This window comes from Nematolebias whitei, chromosome 2, assembly GCF_014905685.2.
Source record: "Nematolebias whitei isolate Nwh7 chromosome 2, NemWhi1, whole genome shotgun sequence".
NCBI classification, from domain to species: Eukaryota; Metazoa; Chordata; class Actinopteri; order Cyprinodontiformes; family Rivulidae; genus Nematolebias; species Nematolebias whitei.
Window position 1 is genome coordinate 45,987,341 of NC_056499.1, and position 17,321 is coordinate 46,004,661.

General features: G+C 42.4%; 1 protein-coding gene across 1 annotated transcript in view; it reads left to right on the forward strand.

The window, feature by feature from the left end:
• Window positions 1–2,736: 2,736 nt before the first annotated feature.
• Window positions 2,737–17,321, forward strand: part of wdhd1 (WD repeat and HMG-box DNA binding protein 1) — a 59,079-nt gene continuing 44,494 nt past the window's right edge. The window contains 8 exon segments of the mRNA XM_037697707.1: window positions 2,737–2,813; window positions 5,302–5,413; window positions 5,505–5,656; window positions 9,880–9,991; window positions 11,210–11,260; window positions 11,333–11,431; window positions 11,549–11,641; window positions 13,462–13,568. Of these exon segments, the coding sequence (XP_037553635.1) occupies window positions 2,737–2,813; window positions 5,302–5,413; window positions 5,505–5,656; window positions 9,880–9,991; window positions 11,210–11,260; window positions 11,333–11,431; window positions 11,549–11,641; window positions 13,462–13,568 (803 nt within the window).

Here is a 17,321-nt window from a genome sequence, read left to right on the forward strand (position 1 = left end):
ATGTTGAGAAGTGCAAAGGTTTATGGCATGTGATATTACCAGGTGGTCTCCCATCCAAGAACTAACCAGGCCCGACCCGGCTCACTCACAAATATGACCTTTAGAGGATCAGAGCAAACAAAGACTAAACTTACGCAACCAGAAGTTGCAACGTATGTCTACATTTAAAGCACGATGGCTCAGTGGTTAGCACTGTTGCTTCACAGCAAGAAGGTCCTGGATTCAATCCCTGGTTGGACCTGGAGTCTTTCTGTGTGGAGTTTGCATGTTCTTCTTGTTCTTGCGTGGGTTTTCCCCGGGTACTCCGGTTTCCTCCCACAGATCAAACATGCATGTTAGGCTGCCTTCAGGCCCAGGCCTCCATGGCAAAAGAGATCTGTGATCTCAGAGGGATTTGTCCAGTTAAATAAAGGCTAATAAAATAAATAAATAAAACACACAAAATAAAGCACAACTAGCTTTAAGCATTAACCTTTAATTTAACCATTAAGCATAAAATGTAATTATGACAGAAAATAGAGGATTTACATGAAGTTGCCTTCATACAGATAAACATGTGGACTTCCTGTTTATCACTGTTGTAATCAGCTGATCATGAGGTCATCCACTGGACTTCATCCATCTTTGATATTTGTCCAGACTCAGTTCAGGTTTTGTAAATTGAATAAACTGTATTACATCCTTTAAACGTTCAGGATAACACTGTCTGAATTACATGTTCTCCACTGACATTTAACCTTTTTTTCTGATAATTTTTCACAAAGTCCCTCTGTCTGCAAAGCGTCCTTTAAAGTAAAACACTGACAACATTGTTGGAGGAAAACGGGGCGTAGTTCCTGCAGGTAAGGGGTGATTCATCTCTTCATGACAAATTGAGGTTGCTGATTGGTCAGTTGCTGATGAGCCTATACTGGACTGATTGACAGGTGGCATTGAGGATCTGACTCGTGCAAAATAATCAAAGGTTTTACTGGACTGTTTAAGAGTGTCCTCAATCTGTTTTGAGAACTGAGTTTCATTACAAAATCCTAATGATGGTTTCTTTATTTTTCAGGGGTGCTGAGTTAAAATGTAGGGGTGCTTAAAGACCCCCGAAAGAGACTAAAATCACCACTGCTTGAAAATGAGTCCTCGTGACTCAATGAGACTACCTGTATAAATAAAGGTAAAATAAAAAAATAAAAAGTGTAAATAACTTTAAAGAAGATAGTTTATGGTGGATCTGGTAGACCACCGAAGTGTCAAAGGTCATAGTCAGAGGAGCTCATCTTCATGCTACACTCTCTAGTTGTATATACTCTAGTATATTTCTTCAAATGAGGGTGACCGATGAATAATCTATGGTGGCCATGGCCACCATTGGCCACCCCCAGGCTTGTGTTTCTGCAGCAGAGATGCATGTCCTTGCTTTGTTTATCCACAGGTAGTGCTGTACATTGAATCAGTGTTGTTTGCTGGGATAAAAACAGAGACCAAATATTTAGCATTTTAATCTAAAATCTTGAAGCACTGAGAATCTTGTATGATGTCTGCAGCACAGTAGAAAATGCCTCTGACTGAACACAAGCCGATTCTTTGGCAAATAAATAAACAAAAATGAACAAACAAACAAATAAAAGTTAAGAGCATAAATTTTTGTGGCCTGTAAGAAAAACTTTGTAGCAAAATACCTTTTTGTTTGTGTTTAAATCCTCTGCATGTTTACAGACACTGAGAAACCTCAGTTATTGATTTCCTTGAACGATATACATGAAATATTAATGTTGTCTTTTATGATCTGGTACAAACATCTGTGTTACCAGGCCAAACCAGTAATTAATGTTAGATTAATGCCCAGTCCTGTGAAATGAGGGTGTGTTCTTGAATTTTTTAGCCCTAATTTTATGTCACTTTTATGCTGCAGTGATACACAGCTTCCACACATAGAATTATCTTTCTTCTTATTTTATTATTATTGTTATTACTACTTTGTATTATCAATTTATTTTTTCTATCTATTATAGTTTGATGGGTACTTTGAATGAAATAAGTGTGTAAAATGTTATAGCAAGTCATAAAATAAACAAACTGCATATTTAAAGATAAATTAGAATTTGATCCAGTAAAACATATACAAGTTTATTCTGCAAAAAGGATAGGTCAAAATATTTGTTTTTGTTTTGCTAGACTTTTAAAATAAATATTTATATTTTTTATTTATTTTTATTTTTTTATTTTAAGTAATAATAATTTGGATTTATTTAATATTGGTTTAAAATAAATTACAGTTTTTGTTCATTACGCCTCATTTACATCTGGAATATTCATTAATAAAACGAAACCGTCAATCTCAACTGTGGGAGGAGTTTCTGTATCTACGTCATGACGTTGCTGGCGGGAGTAGTGACGTACGGTTTTCCTTGTTTAATCAGCGCGGGAGATTCGGAGGAAAGAGTCACCCGGAGAACTTGTAAGTTGTTTTACTAACTGTATCTTATTTATTAGTCTGTGAAAAGTGAGAGTGAGTTTAGCACCGGAAGCAGTGTCTGTCTGTCTGTCCATGTAGTTTATGATTTTAAATATTTTAGCGTTAGCTTCTCTGTTAGCTAGCTTTGCGCCTCTCTGCTAGCTGTTTAAACAACATTAGCCGATGATAACATGTCTGCAGAGGCTTAACAACCGTGCACCGTTCTCCAGTTGGTGTAGAAGTATCTGTTGATGGTTATGTTTGTTTATGTGTTCAGTGTGGTTACAAAAATGCCTTGTAAGAGGATGCCGATGCGCTACGGCCACTCGGAGGGACACACCGAGGTCTGCTTCGATGACACAGGGAAGTAAGTCGGATCATCAGGCTTCTCCTCTTCCAGCACCGTCCTTCAGCTCCTTTGTCAGATCATAATAAGAGATGGGATCTGGGAGCACATTTATCCGGAATCATTCATTTCAGACATTTTAAATAAAAATAAACACCTGAGTTAATGAGTCAGTGTAGTCGGTGCCAGTTTCTGAACACATTAGTGAACAGTAACACCCACTCTTATTTTATAAACTCAAACCAGCACAGATCTACTCAGATTATTGTTAGATTATAGGAAAATACTCCTACATCATATAAAATAATGTCTGGCTATAGACTAGATGAACTTTGATGTCTGACTACAAAAACTAAAAAAAAAAACAAACAAACATTGATTTAAGATTAGAACAAAGAAGATATTCTATAAAGAAATTGTTTATGCTCTGAATATTTATTGGGGACGACTCTCAGATACAACCATATCAAATTTTAGCTCAACATTTGTAAACTAGTCTGAGTTATTGCCACGTTTGTGTTGGTTATTGTTGACTAGCTGTGGCGCCTGTCTGGAATTACATTTAATCAGTTGTAGATGCACATCCAGTGAATATTTTCTGAACGTTTCATTATAATCCATCCAGTGGTTCATTGCATATTCTGCTAACAGATGAACAAGGTGGAGTCTGAATGACGATGCTAAAAAATTAAGCAAAGACCTGTCACGATCTCTTAGCACTTATTGTATGTGCAGGGATCTGTTTTAGCTACTACCACTCCAAATATTTGCTAAATATCTGTAGAGTTGAAGAAGGTCGAGCTGTTTTAGGGGATTTTAAGTCTGTTTGACTTTGTTAGCCATCTTAAGTCAGGTTGCACCCAAAAGTTAATCAGGTGCATCAAATGATTACTTTCTGCAACTTTCATTCAAATTTGTTCAGTGGTTCATGAAATAGTTTGCTAACAGACACTAACACACATTTACTGGCAAAATATTATTTTTATCCTCGTATCCCTTTAAGCAATGGTTGAAAATAATGGTGTAGTTACTAATTACAACACTCACTGATAAACTCCAAGTCCTTCACTTTGGGGTTTATGTCAAATTAAGTTCTTTGTTTAGTTTTGCAAGTAACCGATTCTCAAGCAGGTGAACAAAATCCAAATGTTCAAAACCTCAGAATGAGAAACGACGAGGAGGACCTGCATTAGTGTCAAATGGCAACAGAAGCACAAAATGTAGTATTTTTGTAGATTTCACTAATGTGTTATTTCGGGTTACCAGTTTATTGCAGCACTTGAACATGTTTTCACCTGATATAGATCCAAGTTGGATCCAGATGCTGTTGATTACTAAATAATTCTGCATGTATTGACTGTGCAATCGTACATATTTTAAAATAAAACATTTCCTGATTTCAGGTTATATTAGATTAGTCATCTTATCTGACATTGTGTAGTCTGTTCCAGTTTATAGAGACAGGTAGGAAGGTACTTGGTGTGTCACCTGGACAGAGAATGGATGATAAGAAAACCTGGTGGTGGAACAGTGAAGTGCAGGACCTCGTTCAAAGAAAGAGGTTAGCCAAGAAGAAATATGACTGTGAGAGGACTGAAGAGAGGAGACAGGAATCTAAGCAGATGCAATGTAGAGCAAAGAGGAGGTAGCAAAGGCAAATCAGAAGACGTATGATGAGTCGTATGGAAGGCTGGACACTAAAGAGAATGAGAAGGACTTGTACCGATTGGTGAGACAGAGGGATCAGGCTGGAAAGCATGTGCAGCAGGTTAGGCTTGTTATAAAGATAGGAATGGTAATGTTTTAACAAGTGAGGAGTCCATGTTGGGAAAATGGAAGGAGTATTTTGAGGAGCTGATGAATGAAAGAGAAAGAAGAGTAGAGGTCATAGAAACTGTGGAAGTGGGAAAGATTAGTGAGGGTGAAGTCCAGAAAGCTCTGAAAAGAATGAAAAAGAGGAAGGTAGTAGGACCTGATGACGTACAAGTGGATGTTTGGAAATGTCTTGGAGAGATGGCAGTGAGGTTTTTAACTCAAATATTCAATGGCATATATGAGGGTGAGAAAATGTCTGAGGAATGGAGAAAAAGTGTACTGGTGCCCATTTTAAGAACAAGGGTGATGTACAGAATCATGGTCAGACAACATGTGTGAATGAGAGGGAGGCTGGTGGAACAGAGGGGCTACAAGGAGCAGAAGCCACAAAGGTGCAGGACTTCAAGGACTTGGGGTCCACTGTCCAGGAAAAAGACAAAGAGGCGATATATGCAGTTAGAGATGACATGGAGGTAGTTGGAGTGAGGACAGTGAGATGGAGGAGGATGACCCCTGAAGCGGGAACAGCTGAAAGAATAAGAATAAAAGTAGATTTGACATAAAGTCTGAACTCTGTTCCAGGATCTTGTATTTTTGTGACTGTTTAATGTAAAATAAAAAGGTTTAAAATGTCCTGACTGAACTGGAGCAGCAGCATCACATGATGCTAAATGTTTGGATCAAATGGTTCCAGGTTCATTGTGACGTGTGGGAACGATGGAGATGTTCGTATTTGGGAAAGCCTGGACGATGACGATCCAAAGTTCATCACTGTTGGAGAAAAGGCCTACTCTCTGGCGCTGAAGGTTGAAATCTGCCGCTGTGTTTCAGAATAAGAGCACACGCCTGTAAACTTGTGGTGTGTGATAGTGAAGCGATGCGTCCTCTCCTGCACAGAAAGGCAAGCTGGTGACGGCGAGCTCCAACAACACGGTGCAGATCCACACTTTCCCCGACGGAGATCCGGACGGCATCCTGACGCGCTTCACCACCAACGCCACGCACGTCACCTTCAACAGCAGCGGCTCGAGAGTCGCCGCCGCGTCCAGGTAGGCCAGCTGAAATATCTCAAAGACGGTTTCTGTGTGAAACAACGTGCACCCTTTATAAAGACGATGGCCACCCTACCATGACCAGACACTTTTATTTTCTAGAGTCCCAAGCCTTCGTTAGTAGAGCCTTTATAAAAAGCTACTATTGTTTTTGTTTGAAGAGTTGAAAATATAAATATTTTTGTTTAGAAATTAGAAATGAAACATAAAATCTAGTCTTATTTACTGAGGACGTCTGGTCTAAAACCAGTGTCCACAACAATAAGATGCAGGATTTCAGGAAATTTATGCAACACATATTTTAATAATTATAATTGCAAGTTGTTTTTTTTAATGCCAGTTTTAGACGTATATAATCTTTTTTTGTTCCCAAAAGAATGCAGCAAAAGGCAAATAAAACGATTTATAAACAATTAGAAGAAGTGGCGGCTTTAAACTTAAGAGAACTTGTTTCTAGTGGATGTTTTATTTAATGGACCTCTTCAGATCAGAGATGTACATCTAGATTTTTTTTTATAGAACATGATAAAAGCCTAATGGAAGAACCACAATAAAACTGGACTCTTGTAGAACTCTGAATGTTCTCTGTTCTGGTCCTCAGACATCACATCATCAGAAATATCAGCTGTAAAACTGGAAAGTTCCTGGAGAAACTTTGACGGGGACTGCCACGTTGTGGCCACTTTTAAATTTTGATTTGACAGTAATGCCGTATTTTCCTCTGTACATGTCACACCGCCTTGTAAGTCACATCAGTCCAAATATGTCTCAAAAAAGTGGAAAAATCCACAAATGTGTTGCTTCGCCGTATACGTTGCATGTATTAAGCGCCACCGCTGACGTGTCACGTTTGTTTCGTGTCACAGAGGACAACCCGGAAATATGCCAGAAATCAATGGGTGGCCAAATGGCGACTGTGGGAGCGTGCACGGGAGGACTTGAACCAGAATTTAACAAGATAGTCACCTAAAAACAATTATTTGTTTGCTCAAAATTATAGCAAAGATGTGTCTCAGTCTAACTCGGCGTGCACGCGACGAGTAGCTGTGCAAATTTAACAAGATAAACACCTACAAACAATTATTTGTTTGCTCGAAATCATAGCAAGTACAGTGAAGGAAATAATGATTTGATCCCTTGCTGATTTTGTAAGTTTGCCCACAGACATGAGCAGTCTGTAATTTTAAGGGTAGGTTAATTTTAACAATGAGAGATAGAATATGTAAAATAAAATCCAGAAAATCACATTGTATAAATTATTTAAATGAATTTGCATTTTATTTTACATTTTACAAGCACAGCAGTCAGACGTGTTTTGTAGATGATGATGAGGTTTGCACACGTCGGGAGGATGTCTGCTCCACTCTGCAGATCTTTCTCTAAATCATTAAGATTTTGAGGCTGTCGCTTTGCAACCCAGAGCTTCAGCTCCCTCCATAGGTTTTTGATTGGATTAAGGTCTGGAGACTGGCTAGGCCACTCCATGACCTTAATGTGCTTCTTTCTTGAGCCACTCCTTTGTTGCCCTGGCTGTGTGTTTTGGGTCATGATTGTGCTGAAAGACCGAGCCACGACCCATTTTCAGTGTCCTGGTGGAGGGAGGGAGGTTGTCACTCAGGATTTTACAGTGCATGGCTCCATCCATTCTCCCATTGATGCGGTGAAGTAGTCCTGTGCTCTTAGCAGAGGAACACCCCCTAAACATAATGTTTCCACCTCCATGCTTGACAGTGGGGACGGTGTTATTTGGGTCATAGTCAGCATTTGTCTTCCTCCAAACACGGCGTGTTGAGTTAATGCCAAAGAGCTCAGTTTTTGTCTCATCTGACCACAGCTCCTTCTCCCAATCACTCTCAGAATCATCCAGGTGTTCACTGGCAAACTTCAGACGCGCCTGCACATGTGCCTTCTTGAGCAGGGGGACCTTGCGAGCACTGCAGGATTTTCATCCATTACGGCGTAATGTGTTGCCAATGGTTTTCTTGGTGACTGTGGTCCCAGCTGCCTTGAGATCATTAACAAGTTCCCCTCGTGTAGTTCTAGGCTGATCTCTCACCGTCCTCATGATCAAGGACACACCACGAGGTGAGATTTTGCATGGAGTCCCAGATCGATGTCGATTGACAGTCATTTTGTATTTCTTCCATTTTCTTACTATTGCACCAACAGTTGTCTCCTTCTCACCCAGTGTCTTACTTATGGGTTTGTAGCCCACTCCAGTCTTGTGCAGGTCTATGAGCTTGTCCCTGACATCCTTAGACAGCTCTTTGGTCTTGCCCATGTTGTAGAGGTTAGAGTCTATGAGTCTGTGAACATGGGTCTTTTATACAGGTGACAGTTTAAGAACGCTCTCTTTAATACAGATGATGAGTTGATTAGGAGCGTCTAACTGGTCTGTGGGAGCCAGAACTCCATAAATATGTCGCGTCGGCCTATAAGTTGCAGGGCATGCAAATTATGCAAAACTTATAGGCTGAAAGTATGGTATGTTCCCATGGTAACTCGATATGCCAATAAAGGTAACGGCACACATCATGGTGCCGAGCCAGTTGTTATGATAAAACATTTGAGGGGGTACGTGTTTGGGTTTGTGCTGCATTAAAGTTGATGGAAGAGCAAGACCCTGAGCTCCAGCTGTTGAAGTTCTTTAAGTCACTTGAGGCTAAAGTTTTCAAATCATTGTTTTACAAGAACAACATAATTCAATTTGTGAAGTTCTGTCCTGGCTTTTTAATTTCAGCGTGCCACCCCAGGATCTTCAGTGGCCTCCACATTGTCACCCCATGAACACATTTCTGGAGGCGCCACTGTTGTGACTGTTGAGAAAGCAAGAGAACATTTCTCTCCTATTAATCGTGCATTTAGAAAATGAGAAATAGTTTTGGGAATCCTGACTGCCTTAAAACTGGAAAGGTTTTGTCAGATTTAGTGTCAAGATGGTCAGAAATATATATATGTATTTATATATATGTATATATGCATTTTAAACCCTTCCCACACTCTTGCAGTATTCTAAGCAATGTTTCTAAACGCTCTAAAAGAGCACAGCATGTCATGATTTCAGCTCCCCGCCTCCTCTGCTGTTTGCCACCTGCAAGCGCTCTTGGCCACGCCCACTGCTTCGCTCTGCACGGAGATCAGCTGATCAGCTGCAGCAGGAACTTTATCCTGCAGTATGGGCTGCACAAAGGTGCAGCAGGTGCTAAATGATTTTAAATAATTTAGTTTAGATTTTAAAAAATCCATGCCGATTGTGTGGCTCATCCTTTTGTGTCATGTCCAATCTTATTTTGAAAATCTGCCATAGAGCAAGTCTGCGATAAACGAACTATGAAGTAGCGAGGGACTACTGTACTCCAAAACTGACAGAAGTAAAGTTTTTTTTTTTTTTTTTTTTAACAGTAAAAAGGGGAAAAAATGAGAAAATGTTCAGGATTGGTGTTTAAAGATGGCAGCTGGTCTTTGTCCTACTCATGCTAGCCATTAGCTCGTCTATCTGGTCCAAATTAAACCTTTTCTCTGACTTTGAGGTCACTTAAAAAGCTTCCTTCAACAGGTAAGAAATCAACTGGGGCGCTGTGGCTGAGTGGTTAAAACAGTCGTCCTGCAATGCAAGTGTTGGAGGTTCGATTCCATCAACACATGTCGAAGTGTCCCTGGGCAAGACACTGAGCCCCTCACTGCCTCTGATGTGTGTCCCATCAGTGTATGAATGTGATAAAGCTCTGATTATTCTTTGTACAGATCTAGTAGAGAGCTGTGTGAATGAGTGAATGAAGCACAGATTGTGTTGTAAAGAGCTTTGAGTATCTTGATAAGATCTAAAGGCTCTGTATAAGTACAGTCCATTTACATTTATAACTCCTCCAAAGACTTCTACTTCTGAACTAACTTGTGATGTTGGAGAGGAAAGCAGCTGTTTTGTTTAGAGACGAGTGAATAAAGGTGTCTACCTCAGGACGTCCGGCTGACCGAGCAGATCTGTTGCCTCCGAGATGTTTTCCCTCCATGACGTAATCCCAGAGCTGAAATACGAGCACGTCTCCTCAGCTTTGTGAAGTCATGCACGTCTTCTGTAGCTGTAAGCCGTGCTGGTCTGTGCTTCTTTATCGGTTTATGTTAGACGTGAGTGGATGTTGGTGGGAACTGGGATCATTTTCCCTTCACTGGTTTTTCTTTTCTCTTCGTTACTCAGTTCTTCATCGTCCTGTTTCTCACAGTGACTTCACAGTGAAGGTGGTGGAGGTGTCTGACAGCAGCCAGCAGAAGATGCTGCGGGGTCACGAGGCGCCGGTCCTCAGCGTCTCCTTTGACCCCAAAGATGAGTTCTTGGTGGGTAATTCTCCTCCGATGTCAGGAATAACAACACTGAGGTCACAGTGACGTCTGGTCTGGATTACAAACACAAATATGTACAAATATGTACTTACCTGCAGGATGGCATCACAAAGTGTATATGACATGTGTCGTGTTTTTATATTTATAAAATCTGGTGCGATTATAGAGCATAAACACAAGTCAGGCTCGTTCACAACACACCTCAGTCCAGTACTGAAACGTGTTTTGGCCTCCTCGGTCCATTCAGAACACACAGTGGTGGTGGTGGTGGTGTTGGGGGTGGGGGGGGGGGGGGGGTCAAAGACGGTCCACCTCTGGTGCGTCTGTGTGCCGCCACGGTGCAACAGAGCGGAACCGCCCGTCCACAGGACTAACAGACAGATTTATTACAGAGGGACTAAATGATGACACAGCATCTTTGTAGTTAAGAACACAGTTAACCATAGAGAGTTAATCCTTTGTTTATTAAATGACACGAGGGAGTTGTTCATCACTTGTATGCTCCACTTCAACCCAGCTGAGTTATGCTCCGTGCCTCTTTTGGTTTCACTCTGCCAGCTTTACATCTGAATGCTCGGAAATAAAACTGACACAGAGTACAGGTTCTCTTAGGGGGAGTGGTGGCCAAGAGGCTAGAGAATATGAGCCTCTGATCCTGAGGTCGCTGGTTCGAATCCCCAGACTGGTGCATAAAATCTGAGCAGAATGGGTGAGGCACTCCAGTGTTTCCCCTGGATAACTTGCCATAGCTTTTAGCTCGTTCAAAATGCTAGTTCAGTGCAGGGCACTCTGTTCTGTTGACAGGGCGGGATGCCCTGCTTGTATAATGGTGGGGAAACACAGCACCCACACCTGCCTCCACCCTCATCTGCCCCACTCTAGGCCCTTAAGCAAAGCCACAACCCTCCCAGCTGCTCCTCGGGCACCCTAGATGGCAGCCCTTTGCTCCACACATGTGGGCTGTGGTAGCTCAGTGGTTATGTTAGGAAGGACATCCAGCTTAGAACACAGGTACCAAGCCTGTGAGTCCACTCGCTGTGGCGACCCCTGAGGACGGGAGCAGCCAAAAGAAATTCTCCTAAGTACAGATGAATGTTTTCAGTTTAATGCATGGATCTTTAAAATGTTTCATTGATAAGGTCATTTTAAAGAGAAGTTGGTTTAAAAAGTGTAATAAATGTGTTTATTTGTGATGATGCGTTCTGCCTCCAGGCCTCGGCCAGCTGTGACGGCTCCATCGTGGTGTGGAACATCATGGAACAGGTGTGTCAGAGCTCCAGCCTCACTCTGAGAGTCTGATGCGTTTCTTCTTATAACGTTTGTTTGTCCTCTCAGACTCAGGTGGTCAGCTGGCCCCTGCTGCAGAAGACCAACGACGTCAGCAATGCCAAGTCTCTGTGTCGGTTAGCCTTTCAGCCGGCGGCGGCGGCGAAGGTCAGTGACTCCAACGTCTGTGTTCACTCACCTCCACGAGTCAACTTTTATTATCCGATGAATGCATGAAGCTTCACAGCAAAGTGATGACTTACTGATGAACTGTCTGTGTGTCAGGTTTTAGCGGTTCCTGTAGAAACCAGGGTGCACCTGTATGAGCGGGGGTCCTGGGCCCACGTGAGCACTCTGTCCGATGAGATGCTCACTCAGGTGAGAACAAGACACGTGTGTCGGGCGCCATCGTTTTGTTTGTGTTGGTAAACTCAATATATTTTAGACAAGTATCATTTTTCAGTAGTTTTGCATCTTGACACAAAGATTTCAACAAGTGAAAAGAAAACTGCTCCAACAAAATCATCTAAACAGAATTAAGAGCAAGAATCCAAACCACCTGCTGCCGTTCATGCCGGAGAGAAGAGACGGAGCTCGAACTGTTCTGGTCAGACTTTGTAACTGAGGCTTGTGGGGTGTGTTGTAGCCCTCACTCTGTGTTTTGAGGATGACTCCCAGCTACTACCAGACCAAAGTTTAGCTCAGTATCTAAAATCAGATGAGCTTTAGCCATTTTTGTGTTTTATAAGGTCATTTGGTGATGGTGGCCATCTTGAATTAGGTTGAATAAAAAAACATGATTATTGGCAATCTGCCCAGTAAGTCCTCCGATATGTGGCTAACATACAGACTCCAATAGATGTTGTCAGTTAGTGCTTAACATGCAAGACCATGAGGTGAGTTTCAGCTTCAACAACACGATCTGTAAAGTTGGCTTTGATGTTTATATAAGGTCAGATACACCCCCCACCCCATATGACCCCCAGAGCCTGGCACACATGTCCTCATAGGCAGGATGTTAACTATCGAGAGCCATTTCTGTCCCATCACTCATTAATAAAATGTGCCCAAAGCTGCAAAATGTTCTACGATTGTGTTTATCAACTGGTGGCCCATGGGCCACTTGTTGGGGCTCTTCCAGTTAGTGGTGGTGATACTGTAAAACTAAACATGTATAACATTTATTGATATTTTTACATTTTAGGATGAAAGTAAAGAACATATTCTCATAAAAAAGGGGGAAAAATTGTAGTTTATACCCATCCATTGTCTTTTCTTCCTTTTTGGGTCACGGGGGGTCACTGGTGCCCATATCTAGCAGTCACTGTGTGAGAGGCGGGGGACACCCTGGACAGGTCTCCAGTCCATCACAGGGACACAGAGACAAACGAGACAAACAACCATTGACTCTCTCACTCACACCTAGGGACAATTTAGAGTTACCAATCAGCCTAACATGCATGTTTTTGGTCTGTGGGAGGAAACTGGAGTACCCGGAGAAAACCCACACATGCAAACTCCACCTAGAAAGGTCCCCGGCCAGGATTTGAACTGGCAGCCTTCTCGCTGAGAGGCAGCAGCTCTATCAACAGAGTCGCCTCGGTTTATAAAAACTTTGATACAAAATTTAAACACTGAACTATGCAAGCCTTTGTGAGTCCTCTTTTTATTTGTGGACAAAGTGAAGTATTTGTAGTGTTTGTAGTATTTGTAGTGAAGTAATAAAGCAGATCATAAAAATGAGTATTAACATTAGGTGAGTTTGTGTTGTGCTTTGAATTTAAATAAACACTTTCATGTACTTTTAATTTATTAATGTTTTTTTCCCCATTCTGTTAGATGTGACAGAAAGATCCCGTTGTAAGGCTGGAAGTGAATGACTCAGATGACTCATGAGTCAACAAATGACTCACATTATGTGTCATTCACATGTTGACAAACAACTGACAGGAAAAACTGCTAAAACCAGACTTTTGTGTTGTGGATATAAAAACACAAAAAATGAAACGTGTTAATTTTGGTCAAAGCTTCAAAGAACCACTGCAGAGGGACCACAGAGCCACATGTGGCCCCTGAGCCGCTGCTTGCAGACCCCTACCATAGATAAAATGAAGCACTGCTCTTCTGAAGTAGAAATCACCACAAATGATAGCTCAGTTAAAAACAAGCAAGTTTTTAAAATGTGTTTTTCTCTGCAGCCGATCAACGTGGTGTCCTGGTCCCCATGTGGTCAGTTCCTGGCAGCTGGCAGCGTGGGGGGGTTACTGACGGTGTGGGACGTGAACAGCAAGTTGTGTGTAGAAAGGTATGTTTGTTTAAACAATGATTTAGCAAAGATTATTGTCTTTAAGTTGGGCCAAACCTTCTCTGCCTCAACGTTTTTGTCAATTTCACTTTTAAATCTGGGGTTTAAAATTATAAAAGTAAAACAAAAACCTGGTTTGTTAATAGTTTTTTTTTAATAGCAGCAAAACTTTTATTGAAAAGAGAAAAACTAGTGTAGAAAAATGCTATTATAAGATTACCTTAATTTCCAGATTATTGAGCTTACCCGATTATAAGTCGCGTCCATTCAGTTTAAAAATCTGTACTGTATTTTCCGCCGTACACGTCGCACCACCGTTTAAGTCACATCAGTCCAAAAATGTCTAATAAAGTGGAAGAAAAAAAAGTTGCTTCACCATGTAAGTCGCATCTATTATGTGTCATCGCTGACCACCCGGAAACGTGGGCCGAAAATTGATTGGCTGCCAAGATGGCGGCTGCGGGAGCGTTCACAGGAGGTCTTTAACAAGAATTTAACAAGATTAACACTTAAAAACTTTTATTTTAATCCCTGGGTGGACCTTGGGGAGCTGGGGGGGGGGGGGGGGGGCTGTTGGGTCAGTGGGGGAGCTGACCCCCTGTGGGAGCATTTGCTCTCACAGTTATTTCTCCCCATCCCTCACCATGCACCTCCACCCTCTTCATTTCAAATTCCATACATTTAGGGTTGTTTGGGCTCGGGTGTGCTGCAACAATTTTACATCTTTGTTGACCATAGCCACCTGGGACTCAATTTTATTGTACACCTTAGACATTCATTCATAACATCCTCATGACATTCATATATAGGAACTTGAGGTGGGCACATGGCTATGGGTGGTGGGATGACCTTACTCTCACCCCCTGTGCCTGTGCTCACAACGGTTGCATTTAGACACTAGGGTTTGGATAGAGTTGGGGTGGAGGGGAAACTGGCACCATGCCAGCCTTTGCTCCTTCTTCTTTCCTTTTTAATGGCACAATACAACAACACACATCAACAGCACATCTAGGGGCGGGGGTGTATGTGTCGGGGTCTTATTTAAAAAAAAAAAAAAATTTTTTATTTATTTATTTTTTATTTTTTATTTATTTTATTTTTTTCCTCTTCCTACCCACCTAGTTCCCTGACTGCCATTCCGGGGGTGGGGTCCGGGAGAAGGGCAGGCCGTCGGGTGTTGACCAGGACTATGTGGGGGTTCAGGGTCTGGGGGTTGCCATGGGCGGTGCTGGCGCTGTGCTCTCCCTGGGGTTGTTTGGACCCCCTGAGCTTGGCTCTTGGGTGCCATGGTTGGCCCGCTGGCCGGGGTGGCTGCCGGGGCCTGGCGGGCGGTCGGCTGGGGGTGCGTGCTTGGTTGTTGGCGGTGTGTGGGGGTGGTCGGTGGCGTGTCCTCTTCATGGTGGGGGGGTGTCCTGTCGGCGGGGCATGGCCTGGGCCGGGTCTGGGGTATTGGCTCTTCTCCGCTCAAGAATGAATGGGTTTACCTCCTGGGTTTGGGCATGGGCTGCCCCCTGTAGAGGGCGGGTACATGTCTTGGACCTGGGGGGTATAGAGTGTGTATCGGGAATGTAAATGAACATATATCTGTGAGATATTATCCATAAATTAAACGGATTCTTTCATTTTTCTGGACTGAGTTCTATCGTGCATTGAACGATTAAATATGACGTGAGACGTTAATTTTCTTTGACCCATCAAAATGCATGCGGTCATTTATTAACAGAATCAAAGTTTAACATCAAACATTTACATTAATTTGGCAAATTGATTTCAACAACAGCTTAATTAATTAGCTTTACAATCAGAAACCATACGGCCATGGTATTCCAGCTTCAAGCTTTACAACAGACATTTCTGGAAATATCTGGATTAATTACTGGCAGATAGAAGAGTTTTAAAGATGGGAAAATGAAGTTTAAATGGAGAGAGATGGGTGAAGATGTATGTGTCTGTATAAGATGTAGGTCTGTAGACCAGAACGACAACACGCTCCTTTGGAAATCAGCTTAACCCACGGTACACTTTGGTTGAGATCGACTCTTTACCTTTGCAGATGATAGTTTCCGGCGTCGGTGTAGAGTTTTCCTTTCAACTCTTTCAGCGTCTCCGTAGGAACAGCTAAAACCTCAGGAGTCGTGAGATTATCCCAGAACAGACTTCTTCATAGTTCCTCTGAACTTCTCTCGTTCAGGGACTTCTCGTTTGAGGTCCTCCCTGGAACGTTGTTCAGCTTAGTTGCCGTTGTTCTCCAGCATTCTGCATTCCAGCATTCTGAACTCTGCTGCTCTCGGAACTAACTCTCAGCATTTTCTGTGGAACTAGGAAGTGTTGAACCTTTTAAAGAGGTCACTTCCGGTTCCTCTGAGAACTTCCTGATTGGTCGATAGACCCAACAGGGGTGTGGTTTTAGTGATGTAAGAGGTTATTAAAAGTCAAGGAAAAAGATTAAGTTGTTTAAGAACAGACAGAAAATGTTTTGAAGAAACCGAGACTTTTAGGTGCCAGTTCTACTTCTATCTGTCTGAAAAAGTTAAACATGACATTTCTTTCCAGTAAACATGTAGTTGACCGAAACTTGACTTTTGACCGACTTACAACCTCATTTCAGACAGAAAATCAAAATGCATAATTACTCTTGTAACAAACATTAACTTGATTTCTACTTTGAATGAGGATTAAAAATCATTAATACTGTTTCACAGTTGATTTAAAATGAGTAGTTCACTTCAACATTTAAAATGGTTTGAACTAAACACACTTTGATTATCAAGACATTTGTAAAATAGTAATGATAATAAAAAAGAGAGTGTTCTTTCAATTGATCAGTGCAGGACACACTTAGAAAGTTTCTGGATGGACTTGATTTTGTGTTTCTGGACTCAAATCAATGAAATACAGTTCTTGTCCCAGGAAGGCCCTCAGGGCCAGATTTGACCTGAGGCTTAGTTCACTACAGTAATAAGAATGAAATGTATCGTTATTGTATGTCTTTGAGTGAGTGAATGTGAGATTGAGGTTGAGATTGTGTGATTGTGTCTGTGTATGAATGGGTATTTGTTAGGCCGAGACTCGGACTGCCCCCTCTTTGATACAACTGGGGGTGCTTGGCATCGCGCCCCTATCGCGCGGCCCCCTGGTGGGGTGTGCCCTTGCCTGCCGGCGCGCTTGGGGCCCTTGGTATCGGGGGCTGGGCGCTTGGGCTTGTGTCGGCTCGGCCTGGTGTCTGCCTGGTGGGGCTCGGGTCCTCTGGCCCTGTCAGGCCTTGGCCTGGGTGGTGTGAGTCCTCGGTGCCCGGGCCTCGGTGCCTGGACCTGGACCTACATCGGTGCGGCGGGTGCCGACGGAGGCCTATGAGTTTGTCGCTGTTGGCCCCGGGGAGTCACTGTATGTGGTTGCTGGTGGGGATCTTCCGGTTCTCCCCTGTGGTCCGTTCTGGGGGGTGGGTGAGTGGTTCGTCCTGTGTGGGTGGCTCTGGGGGCTCCGCGGTCGGGGTCCCTCCTGGGGTCTTGGGCTCTGGTCCCCCCTTTTTAGTCTGCCTCTGGTCTTGGGGGTCGGGTCTCTGCTGCTTCACAGTTACTATTAAATGTTCTATTAGAGAAGCCTTATACACTTATGCATGCTCACAACCACACACAAATAGAAGCAGGGATGCTTATGTAGGCTTTATATGTAGATATATAGATATGTATGTGAGTGTATATTCATGTGTATGTATGTATGTATATAGGCGTAGGTATGGGTATATATATTTAT